Below are 22,601 nucleotides of genomic sequence, written 5' to 3'. Positions count from 1 at the left end.
TGAAACACCATGCTGACATCACACTGTTTTTCGGGCCTCGGCTCAATTTGAATCAGCGGCGGTATGATTGGCAACTTATAGTCTGGGGTATTTACTTCTAGTCCCCCATTATTTCCCCCCTTTCTCCATACCCAAACATGCCATCAGAAACTCTCACGCGTGCAGAGGTCGCGAAGCACAACACCGAGGATTCCCTTTGGTGTATCATCGACCACCAAGTCTATGATTTGACTGATTTTGTCGACGCCCATCCCGGTGGTGCCGTTGTACTCGCTCAGGTTGCTGGCCAGGATGCAACAACCGATTTCTACAACCTGCACCGCCAGGAGGTGCTGGAGAAATACCGTGACCAGCTTTGCATTGGTGTGATCGAAGGCGAAAAGCCCGAGGTCATTGTGCCCGTCCCTGGAGCTTTAAGTCCCGTGCCCTATGCCGAACCCCTATGGCTGCGACCCCAGTTCAAGTCTCCCTACTACAAGGAGACCCACCGACGGCTGCAAAAGGCCGTCCGGGAGTTCACAGATAAATATGTGACACCCGAAGCACAAGAGAAAGAGCAGGATGGCACTTACATCAGCCAAGAGCTAATCAACCGTATGGCCGAGACAAATATTCTTGCTATGCGATTGGGCCCCGGAAAGCATCTGCACAACCGCACCTTGCTCGGTGGAGTTGTGGACGGAAAGGAGTTTGATTATCTCCACGATATGATTGTAGTACAGGAGTTGGTCCGTGCCAATGCCAGAGGCTTCCAGGATGGCAATATGGCCGGTATGGCTATTAGTTTGACAGCTGTCCAGCAATGGCTGCACGATCCTGTACTCAAAGAGCGCCTCAATGCGGAGGTCTTGTCGGGCCAGAAGAAGATGTGTTTGGCTATCACAGAGGCCTTTGCTGGTAGCGATGTGGCGGGTCTGAAGACAACCGCAGAGAAGACCCCTGATGGGAAACACTATATTGTCAACGGAACAAAGTTAGTTAGACCACATTTGCTGGTTCAGTTAAGAGATTTGTGCTAACATTGTCTAGGAAATGGATCACAAACGGCATGTTCGCCGACTACTTTGTTACTGGTTGCCGTACCGAGAAGGGATTCACAGTGCTTTTGATTCCTCGCGGCGAGGGTGTGGAGACCAAGCAGATCAAGACCTCATACTCGACTGCTGCTGCTACTGCTTTCGTTCAATTTGAGAATGTCAAGGTTCCGGTTCAGAATCTCCTGGGCGAGGAGCATAAGGGTTTTGCCGTTATCATGAGTAATTTCAACCACGAACGCTTTATGATGGTGGCTGCAGTTGCCCGCATGTCCATGGTGGTTGTCGAAGAGACAATGAAATGGTCCAACCAGCGCATTGTCTTTGGCAAGAAGTTGATTGAACAACCAGTTATTCGTCAGAAGTGAGTCTCTTGAATCATTACCCGCCGTTATTTCTCTCCTGACATCTAACAGGCTTGCCCGTATGATCTCCCTCGCCGAGTCTAACCAGGCATGGCTTGAGTCTATCGCCTACCAGATGTGCAACATGACATACGCCGAGCAAGCGAAGCATCTGGGTGGACCTATTGGACTGCTCAAGTCACACTGTACCCAAGCTGCAGGTGAGATTGCCAGCCTCGCTACGAACATCTTTGGTGGTCGTGGTATCACTCAGTCAGGAATGGGCAAGGTCATTGAGATGTTCCATCGCACATATAAGTTCGATGCGATCTTGGGTGGAACCGAGGAGATTTTGGCAGATTTGGGAGTGCGGCAGGCAATGAAGAATTTCCCGAAGTCGATGTTATAAAGGGCGAGCTTCTTGGGCGAATCTATCAATCAAATATTCTATTCATCAACAAATACGGAGTAGTGCTTGTACATATGTATGTTTTGTGTACGGAGTACATACTACTCTGTACAACCCTCGGCATGGCCAAAAATAGAAAAGGCAAGCGGGGCAGGCAGATAGCTGGAGCGGGCGATCTTTGTGCCGACGCCACATCTTCCAAAAGCGGCTAGCTCCTGGTGAGGTCACCTTGGGCATCAGCGAGCCGCATCACCACCCCATCTCTTAAGATATTTCAGATTCTCTGTCGTTTAGTACTGCACATCTGAAATATACGCATTTTGCCAAAAATGGCACCAGCGGATGCTCTTCGCCAGGATAATATCCTCGACCTTGCTGTGAAAGCTATCCAGCCCGCAGGGGACAGACAGCCCAATCTCACAACACCATATGAGGCTGTGGCTCTGATCGGCCATGCATGCATGGTAGCAGTTGACTTCAGACTGGTCGGTCTCGGTGAAGATCACAACTTAGGTATGTCAATTCTGTTTCAATCCCATCAGTGGACTCTTACTGACTTCTCCAGAAAAATATACAGATACACCTTCCCTCCCCGCAGAATGGAACGCTAACGATACATTTGCCTTTCGCTACGCACATGCGCAGTCTTCGATGCAATATCTACTCAAAGTGAGTCGGCTGGGGAATAATGCAGTCATATTTGCACTAGCCTTGGGCGATGACCGGACTAGCTCGTTCGACATTCCCACCAAAGACTACATCTCCACCTCTGCGCTTCCTGTATCTTCCTCAGCAAATATAACCGCATCCCTGCGAGATGTTTTTATCTCGCCAGCTCGACTAGGCGACTTGGTGGGTTTGTTCAAAATCAATGTCATCCAGAAACTTGCACCCGGTTTGTACAAAGAGGGGTATGAAGATCCAACCCAGCCGCCCAGAGCAAGGCTACAAGAAGAAAGACAACCGGATATTCTACAGGATGGCTCCCTTCCCCAGCCTGCACGTCCACGCCCATTCGATGATCCCTTGGCAGCAGCTCCCCGCCGATCCAACCCACCAGACTTTGCTCCGCCCGGGTTCGAAGATGAGTTTGAGATCAACCGGCCCCCGCGAGGATACCCAGGATATCCAGGAGGAATTGGAGGCAGAAACCCATACAACATCGGGGAACGAGATCTCTACCCGGCAGGGCTTGGTCCCCATGACCCTTTGCGCGGACCTATGGGCCCTGGCTTTGGTTCAGGTGGCGGGGGTATGCATCCTACATTTGATGACCCTCTCTTCGGCGGAGGAGGAGCTGGTAATGGTGGATATGACCCCCGTGTACCTCCCGGTGCAAGATATGATCCAGTAGGACCAGGTGAGCCACCTGTTGGTCGTAATCGAGGACCCTTCGGTAATAATGGAAATGGACGAGGTGGGGGCGGCTTTGGTGGGTTTGGTGGTGGATTTGGCGGGGACATTATCTAACGAATGACGAGAAAATGAGACTGAAATAAAGAAGAAGAAGGCAACTCCTTTGTTGCTAAATGACCTGAGTCCGTTTCAAAAGTAAGATGAATAACAAGAGGCTACAGCCACATCTCAATGGCCCTTTTTGGCGTCTTTTCCGCTATGCCATTTTTTGGTGCATCGTGTAAAACATCTTCCTAGCGCCTATTTTATTGTATGTTCAGATGTCTAACACATACTATCTTTATAGTAAAGATAGTATAAACCCTGTGGTCGTTCCTGTATAATGGCCCACTCCAGTACATAGTTGATAATTACGTAGGCAGCCCTGGAGAAAGCGGTGTGTGGCTGAAGTGTGGCGCCTTGTTCACCACTCAACTTGACCTTCCCGAACTCCCATCTCTTCTCCCTTTCTCGCGTTCCAAAGTCCCATCCCCTTATCCCTTGCCAAATCTTGGGAAGTTGTTTTTAATTGAATTTCCATCTGGAGCGTAATTATCCCACATATTTTCTAACCCCACGATACCTGCGCCCGTTCACGAATTCCGTTGTTTTCTCACGAGACCGCCCCTCCCCAGCTGGCCCCTCCTTTTCAGCCAGCTGAGCATACCGACGCAATGGATAACAACATGGAAATCGATACTGCGCGGTCCCCCGAGCCACACCACCTGTCGCCAACAAGCGACCCGGGGTCCATACCGACTTTGGACGGCTGGATCGAGAGTTTGATGACTTGCAAGCAATTAGCGGAGGAAGACGTGCGGCGGCTGTGCGATCGGGTGGGTTTCTTGTGTCGACAGATTGATTAGAATGAGTTCAAGTTGATCATTTCTGCGTCTTTAGGCAAGAGAGGTATTGCAGGAGGAATCCAATGTGCAGCCAGTGGTATGTTATTTCTCGGTCGGGTTGTTGCCCTGCCCGCCCAGCCAACTGACTTATCCGATAGAAATGCCCAGTGACAGTCTGCGGTGACATACACGGACAGTTCCATGACTTAATGGAGCTTTTCCGCATTGGGGGTCCTAACCCGGATACAAACTACCTTTTCATGGGTGAGTGGACAACGGTCGGATGAACGTGGTTTGGGGTAACGTTTTTAATTTTTCTTGATATAGGTGACTACGTCGACCGTGGTTACTACTCAGTTGAGACGGTGACTCTTTTGGTCTCGCTGAAGATCCGTTATCCGCAGCGTATTACCATCCTCCGTGGAAATCACGAGTCCCGACAGATCACACAGGTCTACGGATTCTATGACGAATGTCTCCGCAAATACGGCAATGCCAACGTGTGGAAATACTTCACCGACCTTTTCGACTACCTTCCCCTCACTGCTCTCATTGAAAACCAGATTTTCTGTCTTCACGGAGGACTGAGTCCGTCCATTGACACTCTCGACAACATCCGGTCGCTTGATCGCATCCAAGAAGTTCCCCACGAGGGTCCTATGTGTGACTTGCTCTGGAGTGATCCAGATGACCGATGTGGATGGGGAATCTCTCCTCGAGGTGCTGGATACACGTTCGGACAGGACATTTCTGAAGCCTTCAACCACAACAACGGCTTGACTCTTGTGGCACGTGCCCATCAATTGGTGATGGAAGGATATAATTGGTCGCAGGATCGGAACGTGGTCACGATTTTCTCAGGTATATTTTTCATCGCTCGACCTGGATGGACTAAAAGATTAACCAGACTACAGCACCAAATTACTGTTATCGCTGCGGTAACCAGGCCGCCATTATGGAGATTGACGAGCATTTGAAATACACATTGTGAGGACAGCCTGCAGTTTCTCATTTCTTCGATATCCTACTGACATTATCCAGCCTACAATTCGATCCTTGCCCCCGAGCGGGAGAACCTATGGTATCGAGGCGCACACCTGACTATTTCCTTTGATAGATTTCATTTTTGTCCTTCGAGAGGCAATTGGACTGGCGGTGAATGGGAGTTGCAATCGAACAGGGCTCTCGCCTACTTAATTCTGTATGGTTCGATGCCTGGCCACTTGTTGATACCAATCATGAAAATAAAAGACCATTTGCAAGACCCAGTTCCACGAGACTATAGGAATACCCTAGGGGCAGCCCGAGTATATTCCGGATTTGCGGGTGGATACCTTTTCTGGTTAATTGAGATACCAGAGCTCTCGTTGGTATCACTAAGAGCTGAGATATACGCATGGAAGGCTGAAATTTTATATCATTCTCTTTGAATAACTGGCATACCGTTGGGCGCTGCCTGCAGCTTTATTAGACGTCTCATCATTGCTTAGGATTTCCCGGCGCTCGGCTTGTCCTCAAGAATCAAGTCTGTTCTCTAAAATCCCAGTTCCCCAAACTACTGGCCAGTATCATCAGCCGGTTAAAACTCGCTGCAGTATCAAACAGCCGTCCATGGGTCGTCTTGAATAAGAGAACAAGATTCTGGTCGATGTCTGCGCCTCAAATGAGTGCCATATCAACATGGGAAAGCGGCTCTTCTGGTTCACGAACACATGGCGGTATGCGTCATGGTCACCAACCATGCTTTAGTCGTCGCGGCGACTGTCCATGGGAATACACAATGTGTGGAAATAGATACGACTGTATCTGTGAAGTCATTTAAGCCAAGAATGCTAAAAACGGTGACCCCCAAGCAGAGCCTTCCGCCAGACTTTCCTACATCGAATGGAGGGTAAATTGACAACAGTCTTGCCGAAATATACTGCACTGCCAGATCACTATGATTGAGCTTAAATGGCCACTAAAAAAAACCCCTCCAACTAGGAACAGATGAGAACAGCCTTGCTTAAGACGGAGATCAAGGCCCCCATAAACCTCTACTTTACCTTTTTTTTATTGGAAGAACCGTGACAACTACATCGAGACTGCCCAACGAAGAAAGTTCTATCTTTTTGTAGGGATCTGACCTTGTCGAATTTAGACCACATAATATTGCCAGGCCATCGTGATACGGCTTTGCAGTTTCTTCCCACATTGTGAAGGTGGTAATGATGGTCCTTAATAAAGATCCGGTTAGTGTTGGTGTGAGGGATGATGTTATATTACTAGTTCAGATACATTGCACCACCATCCAGTTTATATAATAGTCTATTCATGGCTTCATTGATTGTCCGACATTAACCATATTCTATACATACGATATTGCTCTATCTATTAAATTAGCACACCCTGGCAGCTCGAATGGAGTTCTCTCAGGTTACTTTGTTTCTTCAGTCATGTCCTCAGACACGCTGATACTCTCGAGATCCTGCGTGGCTTGCACGTTTTTCTCACTACTCTCATCTCGTCTGTAGTGACGCACTTTCGAGCTTCCATTCGGAATCCAGAATCGCTGGTCAACACGACCCACGAAGAAGATCGCTACAACCACAATATCAATAGTAAAGTTGAAGATATAGAAGCAAGCCTTGCTGTGATACCAGGCTGGGTTCGTGATAGGGCGAGGTGGCATCCATGAGGTAGCGGCACGGAAAGACGCGCCGAGGCAGAGCAATGCGCTGACCAGTCCGACCAGGAATATTTTGACGACCCAGCTACCCGAACCAACTTGTTCAATTTGCTTTCTGTTTGGAGAAAGAAGGACAAAGAAGACAAGAGGAAGTGGTATGAACGAGACGATGGAGAAGTAGGTCTGACCATAGATCATGATGTCGCGATCGATGCGAAGGGTGTTTGAGTTGAGAGTATATGAAGTCTGAATAACACAAGTGATGACCATGATGATGGTCACCACAACAAGAGCATACAGTACTTTGAACGCCCATGATACTGGTCGGGACCATCCCAGCACTGGGTAGACAACTCGGACCATACGCTGTGCGTATAGTAGATTCAAGATGAAAAGCACCAACACGCCCGCTGCGACGAATATTTGTGCTGCAATCGCGATTCTAACATTTGTCGGGTAACAGGCCCAGGCGATGCGAATGATATTTGCGATAATACGCGACATACAGAAACCGAACGTTGCGGCCGATGGAACGAACTTGTGGCCCCTTGCGAGGTTGCGACGGAACAGGGTCATATGACAGGCAGCGCCAGTGATGAAAAGAGCGAGGAAGACGGAGCATATTGGGACATCGAGGGAAATTGTTGGTCGACCCCCAAGTGAGGCAGTTCTAGGCATATAGGGTCCCCCCATTTTCTTAGGGCTTGTTAGATGATTTGACTGTAGGGCAAAGGGTTGGAACACGAACTTTGATCTGTTTAGATATATATTTGCTTGCTTCGATCAAGCATGTGATTCTGTCAAAGATTCGTTTTTATTGGACTGGGCCTAGGTCCGATCGAAGGGGAAAACGTATGTTGTGGTCTATTCTATCCAACGTAAGGTGCACACATGGTGCCCAAGTCTTATATACATACTTGAGCTTCTATATTTTCCTTTGAAAAAGAAAAAAACAAAGCAAGACTGTATAGATCGGGCTGTATTTGACCCGACAAATCTATGATTCCCCCGTCTCCAGCCCAATTTGACGTGAATTGGACCTATCGGTGTCGGGACGCTCTCGCGCTCCGGATTTACGCGGACTCCGAAGCGCCGACCACCGATTAACTTGATATTATTGAAGGGGTCTTAGGACTAAGAAATCTAAACAATTATAGGGTCAGATTCCTCTAATTTGAGAAGGTAGTTGTATATATCCTCAACGAAGCCTATACGGGATGCGGCTCTATCCGGTCTGGAGTTTTCCAACCTTGGAAGGTTTCAACCTAAAAGCTATGAAAACATAACTACCTAGGTATAACTAGTAGCATCTAGGAGTGACAAGCATATACATGCTTAACATCAAGTCGTCTCAAGCTGGGGAGATATGCTAGGTTGTAGTGCGCATTAGTGCAATGTATTTTGTAGCCGAGGGACGCTAAGGTCACAAGTAGCACAATATTTCTACATCCGCGGGGTAGATTGCGGCGATATCTAACAGTTAGACCAAACAGAGGGTATTGCATCGAAAGCTAAAATATTCATATCAAACAACACAAACACAAACATGACGATCACGAAATTGAACAGCCAAGCAATTGTAGCACGGGAGCCAGTCCAGCTTGCAACACCTAATTGGTCGCTCGAGGAAGTGCAGATCGGTGAACCAGGCGATGACGAGGTACTAGTGGAGCTGTATGCTGCAGGGATCTGCCATACAGACGTCCTCCTCTCATCGGTCCCACCTGGAGCAATTGGTGTTCAGTATCCCAAGGTGGTTGGACACGAAGGTATGTACTCTTACAATCTACGATTGAAGGAACTGTTATAATTAAGATTTTCAACAGGCGCCGGTGTTGCTCGCGCTGTGGGGAAAAATGTCCACTCTGTGGAAGTTGGAGATCCAATCCTTTTGTCTTTCGATTCTTGCTCTACTTGCGAGCAGTGTGAAGCTTCCCACCCATCGTATTGCGATACTTTTGTTCCCAAGAACTATTTTGGTCAGCAAGAATCCATGAAGACCGGAGACGAAAGGATTTGGTCACATTTCTTTGGTCAGTCTAGCTTTGCGCAGTACAGTGTCGCCAGCAAATCTTGCGTGGTTAATGTCAAGGATCTCATTCAGGATCTCAGCGAGCTAAAGCTGTTTGCTCCACTTGGTTGCGGATTTCAAACTGGGATGGGTGCGATCACAAATATAACCCAAGCCGGCCCGGACGACATTGTTATGATCGCGGGATTGGGCGCAGTGGGAATGGGTGCTCTTATGGTGAGTTTTAGTATCTCTCAAGAAACACTCGAATATGACTGATGACAAAATATGTAAAGACAGCGAAGATCACGAAATGCAAAGCGATTATTGTAGTGGATCGAATCCAGTCCCGTCTCGAGCTAGCCAAAGAGCTGGGCGCGACTCATACGATCGACACGAGCGCTGCTGACTTTTCCACGCTGGACGTCGCTGTTCGAAGCCTGATACCCACTGGTGCTTCTATTGCGGTAGACACTACTGGCATCCCTGCTATCATAGAGCAGAGTATCCAATCTACAAAATTTCGAGGAAAGATGGTCTTGATAGGCGCGCCGCCGTTTGACTATAAATTAAGCTTCAATGCTACAGAACATCTAAATGTATGTTATTATTACCTGGTCCAGTGCGATGTATCGTTTACTGACTTAGTCTGTTCTGGCGATACAGTCAGGTCGATCCATCCTTGGATGTATCGAAGGAGACTGTGATCCTCGTGTTGTATGTATATGCCACCCTCACGTTCGGATGTTCACTAACCCTAGCTCCAGAGTATCCCGCAAATGATTCAGTGGTATCGCGAAGGAATCTTCCCTATCGATCGACTTGTGCAGTATTTTGACGTCTGTGATCCTGATGAAACCTATCCATGAAATAATCAACTAACCGGATTGAGCAGGCTTTCGAATACCCAAAGGCAATGGCCAGCTTAAAATGTGGGGATTTTGTTAAGCCGGTATTGGTTTGGAAAGAGTAAAGCACTGCGTTATTGACAGTTTTGAGTGGGAGGCCTGCAGTTTTTCGTCATCATTCTTATACATGAGCCTGAAGTAAAACGGGATAACCGTAATAGATTTCCTAGATCGATGTTCGCTGCAGTTTATAGATGTTGTGCAACCCTCACACTACATACCCGTTATTCCCCTGGCATATGCTGTGCTCATTCAAACCTGTACTACTGGTCTTTATGACGACTCAATGAATATGTCTAAAGGAAATTCTCTAATGCAAATAGTAGGAAATATGAAGGGACTTCTATATAATCTTAAAACTAACTACTCATGAACAACATTCACATCACCATAGAAATTTGAAGCAAGATCTTTCAACTATATTGTTCATACTAATAAGGATCACTCAATCATCGTCCTGGGGTGCTCCAAGTCCCACAGAAACCGTTTTGGTGATGGGAGCCCTGGAGGTTTATCATAGGCTTACACAATAACACATTTGTCTGGGTAATTCTCTCTGGTCGGTTGGTCTTCATCCAGCTCAATTTTGAATAATCAGGTCAAACAGCACAAAACTAGTAGATATTCGAACATGTACAATAAACCACTATGGTAGAAAGTATCAAACCAGACTATTTCTTGGCCTTAGCCAAAGTTACTTCAATCTCCTTGGCGTGCTTCGAGAAATTGTCCACCAAGCTATCCCACATTTTAGGCTCATGTTCGTGCTTCTTATCGCTGTTCCATGCATAATCGGTAATTGTGAAGGGGCGGCAAGACTCGAACATGAATGCAATCGATGCCTCGGATATCTGCATCACTGGTGGCGTATTAACAGTAGCTTCCTTAAACTCTTCGTAGGCAACGCCATGGGGGACCACTATAAAACATCAGCATTGGCTCTTATTCGACGGGAAATTTCCAGGGCGATCATACTGCCACATTCGAATGACACACTACCCGGCTTGAATTCATCCGAGCGGCCACCATAATCGCCGTAGATTAGACCCATTAGTTCGGATGCAGCGTTACGGTGGTAATAGGGAGGGCGATATGTGTCTTTGTTATTGTTAGCAATGTTCATAAATCAATAAGTTGACCAGACATACGTGAGGCAACATCCCACCGAGGAGAGAAGGTGAGGAAATCGGCCAATGGTGCGGTGAGGTCGCGGGATTTAGCTGTGAGGACACAGAAGATAGACGGATCGATGTGGTCAACAGAGACGGAGCCGACGTTGACAAACTTGGTCAAGTCGTATTTATAGGGGACCTAAACCGAAATTAGTTGACCGAGATCTGATGCTATAAGAATGAGACAAACTCACATAGTTTCCATGCCAAGCTACAACATCATATGGGCTGTGGTTCTGAGTGCTCTTAAAGAACTTGCCGCCAAGCTTGTAAACAATTTCCCAGGGCTCTTGAACCACCTCATACTGAGCAATAGGGGTCAAAAAGTCCCTCGCATTTGCAAGGCCGTTAGCACCAAGCGGCCCCAGCTCAGGAAGCTCAAATTGTGTACCCCAGACCTCGAGGATGTATCCACGCGAGGGACCGTCTGGAAGATTGACGCTGAAGCGGATACCACGCTGAATAATAACAATCTCACCCGGCTGCACAAAGATAGGACCGAATTCAGTCTGAATATCTAGTGCTCCCTGCTGAGGAACAATGAGGAATTCACCATCGGAGTTAACGAATGCCTTCTTCTTCATGCTTGAGTTGGCGACGTAGACATGTGTAGCCAAGCCTTCGCGCAGTGTGGGATCACCCGAGCCGGCGACAGTTTTCAGTCCTGAAACGAAGTCGACTTCTTCACCTTCAGGGATATCAAAGGGGTGCCATGCTAGCTGGGTAGGGGACACATGGATGCGAGGGTTCAGGGGCAGGAAGTTTGCCTCAGTGTCTTTGTTATCTGGGAGTTCGGTCTGCAAGAGATGTCAGTGCTGATACCTAAAATCAAGAAGAAGAGTACTTACAAATCCCTGGTGAGCGACAGCAGGGCGAACACGGTATAGCCACGCCTTGTTATTGCAGTGTCGTGGAGCGACAAAAGCAGTGGCTGTGATCTGCTCGGCGTACAGACCGAACCTCACATTGCGAGGGCTGTTTTGGCCATGTGGAATAGTTCCAGGGATTGCTTCAGATGCGAAGCTGTTCAAGAGGTACTAAATTAGTATCTTAAATCGCTAATCATAGAGATGGAGGTTATGCAACTATACGTACGCATTGCCAAAGCCAGATTGATACTATAGAAGAGTCAATGAGAGGCCTAATAGTTTGGGAGATACCATAAAGCAACATACCTCATAAGGATCATTACGTCTTGTGCTGAAGGAAGGGATAGTTCCATCCTTTTGGGTCTCAGCCCAGTGGAATATCTTTTGATACTCCTTGGGGTCCGACAAGGAATCAGTAGAAGGCATGGTAATGAAATGGCTAGAAATCCTAGGATCAACAGACTAGGAAGAGTAATGATTGCTTTATTCGTCTTCTTCAAGTAAACCCAGGGGAAACAAGACCTCTATATACTTCACAGTCAACGATCAGACCATGACCTGTGGGGTCAAGTCAAAATTGAAATACCACAATTCAAGATTCCCAGAAAATCGATCCATTGAATCCGACCACCCAGGGAGAACTATACAGCACGGATGTGTCTCGGAAAGCTGCGTCATGGCCACAATGGATCAGGCGGACACGCGATGTTGGCGCTTGGATACCCCAGAGTGAATTTTATCCCTGGAAATCGGCAAAGTTGGGGTCAAGCGACTTGCCGAACTCCCGGATGGACCGGATTCACGCAGTGAATGGCGGAGAAAGCATCATTCTCATGTGAGGAGGTAGGTTGGTTTCATGGGCGCCAGGCGACCCCACATGAGTCAAAGCTGAGTAACGGTGGAGGCTCCGCCTGTGTGGAGAAGCTAGGAGGTGAGGGTTATTTTGGTGGAATCTGGACGGGATTAACGTGTTGGATCAACTGCCGAAATGTTAGAAATCTTGAAGTCACCTGGACAGGTGAAGTCGTTGAATTATTAATTTGCGTTAGGAATTGATGTTGGTCCATTGAGGTAACTGGTCAAGCTTGGCAATCTAGACAACTACGCTAGTGAAATTATGATTCTGACAGGAGTTCATTTAGGCGTTCACTTGATTAGATCTATATTAATCTATCATCTTGGACTAATTTAACAGACTAATTCTCCCTGCAGTCAAAGCAAAGACAATAGGCATATATGCGCCAGTTCCTGCCTCCTTAAGCATCTTGCAATGCTGAAGTCTCCGACGAGCAGCGACCTGCGACTCATCAATCTCCTTGCACTCACCCAGAGGTCCAAAAGCAAATCTCAAGTTGGCAGACCAAGGTCCATCACCATTGACAAACCGAACCCAACGCTCCCGCATCTCCTTTCCAACCGCGCTAGCTGCAGGATTGAACGATAGATCAACGCCGTCGAAGAGAAATAGTAGATCAACGGCATGGTGTGCACGACTTGAAGGTTGCCAAGGATTGGACTGGTCTATCACATATCGGAAAACACGCTTGTTGGCTAGGCGTAATTTGTCGGTGATGACCTCGACGGGAAGAGTATATCGAATATCATTGACAAGATCGAGAGCTCCCAGCTTCGCAGCAGTCGGGCGATCACCGACAACCTGATACATTTTTCGAAGCTGGGCGCCCCATTTCTTATCATTGTCGAATGAAGCCGAGATAGTCTCTCCGTCGAGGAGCTCGACGCCGTTCCGCCAAATAACAGACTAAAGCACAGATTAATGGTGTTCCAGACCAGGTACAGATAAGGCTTTACTTACCTCGTACTCAACATCGCCAATCATCACTTCCTCAACCTGCTCGGGTTTGGTTTCCCAACCAGCCAGTTCAGGCTCCTCCTGTATCCACATTGTATTCACATTGCACTCTCTCAGTGCTTGAACCAGCACAGTAACGGAGGATTCGCGCAGTGAAGTTTGACCAAGCTCCCGAACCTTTGCCTCTAATCCTTTAATAAGGGCCTCGCCCTTTTCGACTGGTAGCGGCGAGGATAGATAGAGAGTTCCAGATGCCATGACGGCCCTTTTCACAGGAGGACCAGTGATAAGATGTGCATGGGTATAGATAGCGCCAGCACTTTCACCCGACAAAGTGATATTTTCCTACCCATAATGAGCACAGATACGTATTTGCGGGAAACGGTGAGTATACGACTTACCGGATCACCCCCGAAACCAGCGATATTCTGTCGCACCCACTCAATACCGAGACTCTGGTCTTTCAGAGCCAAATTCTTTTCTTTACCATCTCCAAAACTGAAGATATTAAGGCGGTAATTTATCGACACAAAGATGATAGGTTTGCCTGCCTTGATAGAATCTGCAACAATCTTGGTCGGGTCGCAAATCTTAGAGGCAGCAGAACAGAATGTGACGATCTGAGAGCCGCCATGTATCCAGACAAGAACAGGAAGCGAGCCTGCTGTGGGAGACATGGGGGGACATGTAATCTCTAGATTCAGACATTCGAATTCGTCCTCTGCTTCTGGGGCAATGACGAAGTCGTCTGGAATACGGAGGAGGTGGCGGACATCTACATCCGGTTGAGGGCATCTCGGACTGTATTACATGTCAGTGTATGAATTCAATTGTATTTCAAGTGTCTGTGTCTGTCTTGTGGCGTGAATGCAGCGTACCCGTATTTTGAGGCATCAACAACGGCTCCATCAAACCGACGCACAGGCTCGGCCTTTTCGAACCGTGCTGGCACACTGGCATATTTTATACCACGGAATTGATGAACGGGTACATTTTGATCGTCTCGCTGGACGCCCTTGAATATGGCATTCAGGGCAGAGTGTTGAATTTCAGGGGTCACCATAGTAAACTCTCAGAGCTTTAGAATTGGATAGATGGCAAAAGCAGATTGGGGAACCTCGGACAATTTTTGGTAACCCTGGCGGTGGCATGGCTCTCCATCACGGCTGATGTCCTTTCGAACAAGTCCCGAATCTATATTAGCACGATCATGCTCGTGGGGCTGCGGGGAACACTTGTGGGGAGCACTTCCAGGGATAATTTCAAGAATTGTAGAGAAATATTGAATTCTTTTCTTTTTAATTTCTACTACCGGGAAATATTTACAAAGTGTGATCTTCCACATGGCAAAACTACTCTGTAGATAGATACATATACCCGACAATTCAGGCACCCAAGGTAAATTTTATCCATAACGCTATCATATTTGAGATATACGTATGTATAGAAGGCATGAAGTATTTATACATGATGGATTTCTTCGTTGGCCCTTTTCAACTCATGAGCCAGGTGGACTGTCTGTCACTTGGACTTCATTCTCGGATTTCACCGGCTTTCTTAAGATCCAGCCACCAATGAACAACAGGATTGGGACGGATGATACGCCAGCTATCAACCCTAGTGCCCATCCCATCGCCCCCCAGCCAGCCTCCTGGCGAATAAATCCCGCAAAGAATGGCCCGATCAGGCTCCCAGCCGCGAATCCCATATTTGAAAGCCCAAAAGCTGAGGCCATAGCGCCACCGCGACCGAAGATATCAGGAGTTTTATCTTCCTTTTCCTTCACAGCGAAGAAGACCTCTACAACGATAGGCGGCATAGCCACCGCAATGCATAGCCCAACACACGCAAGGAGGGCACATAGGACAACCTTCTGCTGAATCGAGTTATGCGTGACAAATCTTAGAAGCACCAACACGGGAACGAGAGCGAGAAATGCCGCTGTGGTGAGATAGCGACAGGATTTGGGGTACTTGTCTATAACCCACCCCGTCAACGGGTCTAGAATGTGTGGTACCATGAGCGGGATAAAGATTAGTCCCTGGCCACTTTGCTGCCACCCGAATGTCTGTTGCACGAAGAGTGGAAGGACGCTGTCAAATGAGCTCATGATAATCGACAGGATGAGATATCCCCAGACGGACACGATAAGACGGGGTGAGCTCAACAAAATGGCCAAACGCCCGAATGCACTCCGTGAGGTGGGAGAAGGCGTTTGGGATTCACGAGATTCAGAGCCACTGGTCGACGACATAGGATGTGAGATTTCTCCAGACTCCTTTTCCGTGGATTGATGCCCATTCACAGGGAACGGTGTCATCTCCGGCACAAGCCATTTGATAGCATGTCTTCTTTCGATCAAAACCAATCGTAAGATGATATCGAGGGCGATGAAAGCGAAGGCAAGGCCATAAACGGCGTAATATCCACCATTTTCATAGACAACTCCACCAAGAAGAGGTCCAGCTAACGTTCCAATACTGATAGCCATGGATACATAGCCAATAGCTTGGCCAAGCTCGTCTTTCCCGACAGTGTCCACTAGCAGTGCCAAGCCGGCTGTCCACACCACCGCAGCCGCAGCACCTTGAAACAAGCGACCAGCAATCCACAATCCGATATGACTACCGACACACAGCAAGGCTGTCGCAGCGGCCAGTGCAACGAGACCAACTAGCAAAGGCCACCGGCGGGACTCGGCTCGATCAGCGATGTACCCGACAACAGGCGCAAAGGCCAACAAAGCAGCGGAGTACAGCGCGAGAAGAATTGATGTCCAGCTTTGAACATCCTTCTCTGGGATGCCCACTTTATCTTTCAGTGCAGTTGGCGTGACCGGCACGATAAGACCGTACATGAAGATATCCGTGCCGACAGCAAAGGCAACAACGAACATGATAAACCATTTTGACGACCTTAACTCGACGAACTTGGGTCTTTTTTCCTCCTTCTCATGTGAGAAGGGCCGCATCCACGATCCCATGACAAGTAGAGATATGGCTGAGAGGAGGAATCGCAATCCGTGTACGGATACGGCTGGTCCGACTCCACCAGGCGAAAATGAGGCAATCAAATTGAGACAATCAAATTAAAGAACCGATGCAAAAGGATATGTGCAATGAGCTTGATTTAAGGTAATTGACTCTATAGAGAACAAGAAAATGAAATGAGTCTCTGAGTCTTATATTGTACCTGATAAAGTTCCTAAATTGAACTCCGATCGGAACCCGCGGGCTCCAGGGAAATCTCCCGAGTTTTTCACGTTTTAGCGTTTTAGATATTTTACTTGTTAGAGATACGAAGTAGATTGGTTGATTCTATCTAGTATCAGCATGTAGCATGTATATATGTCAAGTGACACGATATTTGGAATACGCAGAAATAAGCCAGAGTTTCTAATTCGACGGTTTGAATTGCTACTTCACGATCTATACGGGTACAGGCTATAAGCAGAGAATGCTAAACTCTCAATCACAGACGAGCCTTGGGCACTTGACTCTTCAGCAGATCCCTCAACTGTCTACGCAAAATTTTCCCGCTCGGCGACTTGGGAATTTGCGATAAGACCTGAATGCCCCCACGCAGACGCTTGTGGTTGGCAACACGCTCATTCAGCCAAGCATGGATCCCATCAAGAATAGCTTTCTGATCCCTGTCCTTGGCCTGGGGACTCAAAACCACAAATCCAACTGGCAGCTCAGTGGCCTTGTCCTCCACCCACACCCCAGTCACAGCCGCATCCTCCACGTCGGGGTGATCGACCAGCTTTCCCTCCAGCTCGCTAGGGATGACCTGCAGTCCCTTGTACTTGATCATCTCTTTGATGCGATCCTGGATGGTGACATACCCATCTCTATCGATAATACCGATATCGCCGGTTCGGAACCACCTCGTTCCTTCCTCGTCCACGTGGAATGCCTCCTTCGTCGCGTCGTCGTTATTGTAATAGCCCCCCACCACGTTTGGACCACGGCACCAGATCTCCGCAGGCTCTGTGGATCCATCAGATGTGACGGCTGCGTCTTTCATCGACTCGGGATCCACAAAGCGGAGCTGCATGTTGGGCACAATACAGCCCACACCCGCGTTCCGCTTATCCATACGGTCATTTGGGACGACAGTCGCCATTGGCGAGGTCTCTGTCAGACCCCATGACTGGGTACAGTATACCTGTGTCTTGGAAATTTTTGTCAACTTGGCTTCGAGGGCGGACGATAATTCGACTGTAAGCGGTGCAGCGGCAGACATTATTGTGCGTACGCTGCTGAGGTCGTATTTGGCGACCCGTGGGTCTTTAACCAACATCAGAGCAATGGGTGGTACCAACGACAACTCGTCTGGTCGGTATTTCTGGATGCAGCTGAGGTATAAATCGAGCTCGAACCTTGGCAGGATGATCACTGTCGTGCCCCAAATCAGACATTGGCACATGAATAGGTTGAGGCCATAGATATGGCTGAAGGGCAGGAATGCAATGGCGGATTTTCTTGCTGGTCGCTGGGAGGGAAGACCGGTGTCTAGTTGGTGGCGCCATTGCTGAAGGTTTGAGGTGAGGTTCTGATGTGTTGTAACGACACCCTTGGCTGCCCCTGAAGTTCCGGATGAAAAGCAGATGAATGTGGGTTGGCTAGCTGCCTCGGACGGATCGATAGCGAGGAAATCAGCGGGGGCAAATGTGCTAGCGAGATGATTGCATGTGAGTTCCCCATTGACTGGCGTTTGACCATCTATCAAGATAATCTTCTCGATGGGTGTCCCCTTAGCTGCCTTCTGGGCAGTCTGTAGCAAAGATGAATGGACGAAGATGAATCTGGCTCCGCTAGTCTTGAGCTGAGCATTAAGCTCAAGTGCCGTCAAGGCCGCACTGGTCGGAGCAACAATAGCTCTGGATCCGACAATTGCATGGCATACCACAGGGTAATCGATTGTATTGGGACTGAACAATGCCACGACATCGTTGGGCTTAAGTCCTATACTTTGTCGGAGTCCGTTGGACAGAGAGCGTGTACGTTGAATCACATCTCCAAGGGTATATTGCTCTCCTGAGATAGCATTAATGTACATAGGCCGATCCAGAGGTGTGTTGAGAGGGTTTGAGAACAGATAGGAGACCAAATCAACCGATTTGATCTCCATATCTGGATAAGGGGAATGGTAAATTGTTGGCATTTTGGATATAATATAAACGGAACTTGAAAATCCAAAGAGATATCCAAATCAAGGATTAAATACAAGCACCTATATATAATATAGTCATATACACATATACCTCCCGGAAGCAAAACTCGGCATTGGGCTTCCATTGTCCCGAGCAGGAGGCTCGGGAGCTATGTTGATCCGCTCCGGCGGATTTTCGCAGCAGAATCTGGAGTATATTACTCTAGCCCCGTAGCTGCAGTCTAATATGAAAAAACCTTCTTTTATTCATTCATCCCGTGCTAGCAGTTATCTAGTCTAGTCGTATCAAGTTAGGCTTAACCTCGTGTTGGTGAGCCTTATTACCCTGTTCCAGTGGGAAGGGAAGTCTTAGTTCGTTGTTCTTGTTATTATTACCCTCGCCGGCGTGTGGTAGGGTTTAGACTGCGCCAAAACCCGCAAACCCGCAAACCCGAAAAAACCCAACCCGCAAATGGGTCGGGTTTCGGGTCGACTTTTATAACCCGCAATGGGTTTCGGGTTTGCTTGGGTAACCCGCGCGGGTTTGCAGGTTACCTATGCGGGTTACTAAACAGTGCAAATATAGGAAGAGTCGTATCTACATAAATTATGTATTTCTTACCTGTATCTTATTGTATTTCCTTTTCACCTTAAGGGGGTAAAAGCTCCTACAGCCCGCTCTAATTCTAATACACCACTACTATTTCTAACGGCTATCAGAAATTACTTATACGTAAAAAGCCACTTTAGCCTATACTATTTCTGACCGCGGTCAGAAATAGTGCCTAAAACCTTCTTCGACTGCTACTATTATACTATATTTCCTATATATACTTAGATTGTAAATAACACAGTTATCAATTTAAAGCTAATAGTATTCCTATTTATCGTTATCCTGCCTTGTACGTTTCCGGGATCTAATAAATCTACGTACCTAAGTATTCCCTTCCTTAGGTATAGGTAGTGGGATATCACACTCTGGAACGTGATCCTCGTTACTAGTTAATAGAGTAGGCTGCTCGTCCTCCCTTCTATTACTGATCTCTACTATTATCCTATCTTCCTCGTTATCGCTAATCGGATTAAACTCGTATATATAAAGACTATTATTCTGCTCTTCGTTGGCTGTCTCGACCTTATCGCGAGAGAAGAATTCCTTTAGAAACGTATACTCGGCTTCTTCGAAGTTAAACCTCGACGTACAAAGATATATTATAAGATCCTGAATAGTGTCGGTGTTAAGTCTACCTCGGCGGTAGTGACAGATATCCCGAGCAGAGTTGAACAGCCTTTCGACGCCCGCCCCGGTTACTGGAATCGAAAGTATATCTCGGGCTAGGCTTATAAGAGCTGGGAATCGATATTAGTTATCCTTCTAGAACAGAAGGGGGGATATATTAATAGTATCTATTATATATTAGTACTATATTTTATAATTCTAGTGGTCACACTTTATATATACCACTTTTAAGATATTGTGAGAGCTTATCACGCGATAGGTTATTAGGTTACTGACTTCCGAGTATTATATCGAGGCGAGACCCTGACCTTTTCGAAGACTAGGACGGTAGAGACGTCTGTATACTTCTAAGACGTGTCTTATATAGTATAAGGTAGTCTTAAAAGCTACGTCGATACCTCTGAGCCTATTGCTCTTCCTATTTATCGGTTTAAAAGAACCGAAGCTTATTGGTAGGAGTAAGTATAGTTCCAATTGTATAAAGATTACCTCGGATATTATCTGTTTCGGCGTAATAGTCCTTAAGTTTCTACTGTGCAGCTTTAAGAGCCTGTAGTATATTTGTTTTCTAAGGGACCCTTTTACGTCGGAGCTGTGTAATAGATTGCTTAAGGTGCTCGAAGAGCTTATTGTAGATCTTAAATATATAATAGATAGTGGTATCCTTTATCTTTGATAGTTTAAGGGTGAATTTAAAGAAAGGCTGGGTGATCCAAAGAAGGTACTCGATCTATCGCTATTTATCGTTATCTAACGTAAGGTCCGATCGCTTATACTTATCACAAAATAGCGTAAAATAAGGGCGAAGCCGCTTTATACACCGGAGTATAAGAAAAGTAGAGTTCTATCGCGTTTTGATATCTTATATTGGCGCGAGTTTAGCTGATTCAGTCTGAAGGGCGTAAAATATATCCCGTCGCTGGGGGCTTATATTTACGTATATAGCGAGGTTTCGAACCTAGTGAAATAGTTAGTAAGGTATAAGAAACGGTATTAATATTATAAAATTAGATATAACTGACCTTGCTTAAAGTGTTAACAATCTCTCGCTTATACTGCCTCGCGTTCGTTCGGGCGGACTGAGACCGCTGTTCTGTCCACCGAGTCTCTGTTAACTTATTCACTGGGCTCGCTTTTATATATCCAAGTAACTTATTGAGATATAGCTGGAGGATATAGGCAATATATAGAACTCTAACAATAGTGGTATCTTCTGGTATTGCTTGCTGGAGACTTTCGACTAATATTTTATTGTTCGAAGTATTGTCGGTTGTGATCGTAAGTACCTTATGTTTGATATTATACCTCTTAAGAATATCCGTAAGTACAACACTAAGGTTTACACCAGAGTGGGTTCTGTAGAGAGGTTCGAATCTAAGAAGGATCTCACGGTACTGCTAGTCCTCGTCAATAAAATAGCCAGTAATTGCTATAAAGGCCTATACGAACGGTGAGGTCCAGTAATTAAGTGCAACGGAGAGTTTTGCACTAGGAGGTAGCCTCCGTAGTATACTCTGCTGGCGCTCTTATACAGTGCTTTAAAGACAGCGTCTGATTGTTTTCGCGGAGGGGATTTTAGGTAGGGAATCCGCTGCTTATACAAGTGCGACTAGACTGCGACATCGCCCATAGACAGGCGGGTGGGCAGTGCCCACGGGCCTTATATAAGCGGGCGATAGGCACTATCTATACGCCTATAGACGGGCCCTACTATTAGGGCCCATTATCTATAGACACCGTGGGCGCCTATAGGCCTTTTTAGTAAGCAGAATTTCTTAACCTCGTGACCTGTATTATTTGTGCATTTTTTCTCTGTATTTTTGAGTAATTCGATTATATATACAATAACTTAATACTACTGTCAATTTTCTAACCGAGGTCAGAAATAAGCTTTAAAAGCCTTTATACAACAACTTGATATATTGTCACTTTTTTGACCGGGGTCAGAAATAAGCCTTAGAAGCCTTTGTATAATAACTTAGGTATTTATTATATTTATATATTCACACTAATACGATATAAATTGATTATTATTGGGTTTGCTACGCTTCCTTACTTCTCTTAAACTAGGGCGCTTTTGAGTGCTACCCTTATCTCTATAATAAGGGAGATAAGGACTACTCTTATCTTCACTGTCGACTAGCTCACTTCTCTGTCGCTTCCGCGTACTTAGCACTATAGAAGGACGAGGAAGCTGACTCTCTATTATAAACTTATACTCGATCAGTCCAACAGGATTATTATCCTCGGAATCCTCACTATCGCTAATTGGTTTAGGTATATCAGTGGTAAGCTCAGCCTCTCTCTGTTCGTCTGCTTCTTATATTGAATCTAAGGACGTATCCTTATCGGGTAGTTCTTCTATTTTAATATCGAACTGGGTTTTACACCGGAATATTATAATATCCTAGACTATCTTCGCACTTAGCCGCCTACGTCGGTAGTGGTAGATATCCTGTGCTGAATTAAAAAGACGTTTAACTCCAGCGCCTATTGTAGGAATAGAGAGAATATCGCGAGTAACACTAGAAAGAATTAGGAATTTATTCTTATATTCCTTCTAGAATTGTAAAGGATCGACCTTTCTCCTTGCTATTATAGGTATTAGTATTCCCGCTCGTAATAACAGTGAATATAATATACGCTTTTTAAGGTATCTAGTAAGTTCGTACTCCGACGTTAATAGATTAGAGTGGATATAAGGCAGAAGGTTAAGGAGGGTGTCTAGGTCACTTA

At 46.6% G+C, this 22,601-nt stretch overlaps 9 protein-coding genes across 9 annotated transcripts; 4 read left to right on the top strand and 5 right to left on the bottom strand.

The window, feature by feature from the left end:
* Positions 1–137: 137 nt before the first annotated feature.
* On the top strand, positions 138–1,787 carry N7479_005007 (acyl-CoA dehydrogenase family protein; the record flags this gene model as incomplete). Its single annotated transcript, XM_057252704.1, has 3 exons — positions 138–973; positions 1,030–1,398; positions 1,451–1,787. The coding sequence occupies 3 exons, from the start codon at positions 138–140 to the stop codon at positions 1,785–1,787; spliced, it is 1,542 nt and encodes a 513-aa protein (XP_057112029.1).
* Positions 1,788–2,116: 329 nt separating this feature from the next.
* Positions 2,117–3,257, top strand: N7479_005006 (proteasome inhibitor PI31 family protein; the record flags this gene model as incomplete). Its single annotated transcript, XM_057252703.1, has 2 exons — positions 2,117–2,300; positions 2,353–3,257. 2 exons carry the CDS (start codon positions 2,117–2,119, stop codon positions 3,255–3,257), a joined length of 1,089 nt encoding a protein of 362 aa, XP_057112028.1.
* Positions 3,258–3,856: 599 nt separating this feature from the next.
* On the top strand, positions 3,857–5,141 carry N7479_005005 (serine/threonine-protein phosphatase; the record flags this gene model as incomplete). Its single annotated transcript, XM_057252702.1, has 6 exons — positions 3,857–4,018; positions 4,083–4,124; positions 4,186–4,291; positions 4,355–4,888; positions 4,942–5,014; positions 5,069–5,141. 6 exons carry the CDS (start codon positions 3,857–3,859, stop codon positions 5,139–5,141), a joined length of 990 nt encoding a protein of 329 aa, XP_057112027.1.
* A 1,302-nt stretch (positions 5,142–6,443) lies between these two features.
* On the bottom strand, positions 6,444–7,388 carry N7479_005004 (uncharacterized protein; the record flags this gene model as incomplete). Its single annotated transcript, XM_057252701.1, has 1 exon — positions 6,444–7,388. One exon carries the CDS (start codon positions 7,386–7,388, stop codon positions 6,444–6,446), a length of 945 nt encoding a protein of 314 aa, XP_057112026.1.
* An 853-nt stretch (positions 7,389–8,241) lies between these two features.
* N7479_005003 (NAD(P)-dependent alcohol dehydrogenase) lies at positions 8,242–9,575 on the top strand (the record flags this gene model as incomplete). The annotated part of the gene is made up of 5 exons (XM_057252700.1): positions 8,242–8,464; positions 8,522–8,943; positions 9,003–9,305; positions 9,373–9,423; positions 9,474–9,575. The coding sequence occupies 5 exons, from the start codon at positions 8,242–8,244 to the stop codon at positions 9,573–9,575; spliced, it is 1,101 nt and encodes a 366-aa protein (XP_057112025.1).
* Positions 9,576–10,285: 710 nt separating this feature from the next.
* N7479_005002 (putative homogentisate 1,2-dioxygenase) lies at positions 10,286–12,081 on the bottom strand (the record flags this gene model as incomplete). The annotated part of the gene is made up of 7 exons (XM_057252699.1): positions 10,286–10,533; positions 10,590–10,712; positions 10,763–10,925; positions 10,981–11,583; positions 11,635–11,809; positions 11,882–11,904; positions 11,962–12,081. The coding sequence occupies 7 exons, from the start codon at positions 12,079–12,081 to the stop codon at positions 10,286–10,288; spliced, it is 1,455 nt and encodes a 484-aa protein (XP_057112024.1).
* Positions 12,082–12,838: 757 nt separating this feature from the next.
* On the bottom strand, positions 12,839–14,531 carry N7479_005001 (uncharacterized protein; the record flags this gene model as incomplete). Its single annotated transcript, XM_057252698.1, has 4 exons — positions 12,839–13,417; positions 13,472–13,813; positions 13,870–14,269; positions 14,347–14,531. The coding sequence occupies 4 exons, from the start codon at positions 14,529–14,531 to the stop codon at positions 12,839–12,841; spliced, it is 1,506 nt and encodes a 501-aa protein (XP_057112023.1).
* Positions 14,532–14,966: 435 nt separating this feature from the next.
* On the bottom strand, positions 14,967–16,451 carry N7479_005000 (MFS transporter; the record flags this gene model as incomplete). The annotated part of the gene is made up of 1 exon (XM_057252697.1): positions 14,967–16,451. The coding sequence occupies one exon, from the start codon at positions 16,449–16,451 to the stop codon at positions 14,967–14,969; it is 1,485 nt and encodes a 494-aa protein (XP_057112022.1).
* A 488-nt stretch (positions 16,452–16,939) lies between these two features.
* On the bottom strand, positions 16,940–18,637 carry N7479_004999 (acyl--CoA ligase; the record flags this gene model as incomplete). The annotated part of the gene is made up of 1 exon (XM_057252696.1): positions 16,940–18,637. One exon carries the CDS (start codon positions 18,635–18,637, stop codon positions 16,940–16,942), a length of 1,698 nt encoding a protein of 565 aa, XP_057112021.1.
* Positions 18,638–22,601: the final 3,964 nt, after the last annotated feature.

This window comes from Penicillium vulpinum (genome assembly GCF_028829585.1).
Source record: "Penicillium vulpinum strain IBT 29486 chromosome Unknown utg000002l_segment0_segment0, whole genome shotgun sequence".
Taxonomy (NCBI): domain Eukaryota; kingdom Fungi; phylum Ascomycota; class Eurotiomycetes; order Eurotiales; family Aspergillaceae; genus Penicillium; species Penicillium vulpinum.
This window is presented reverse-complemented; position numbering and strand designations above follow the sequence as displayed.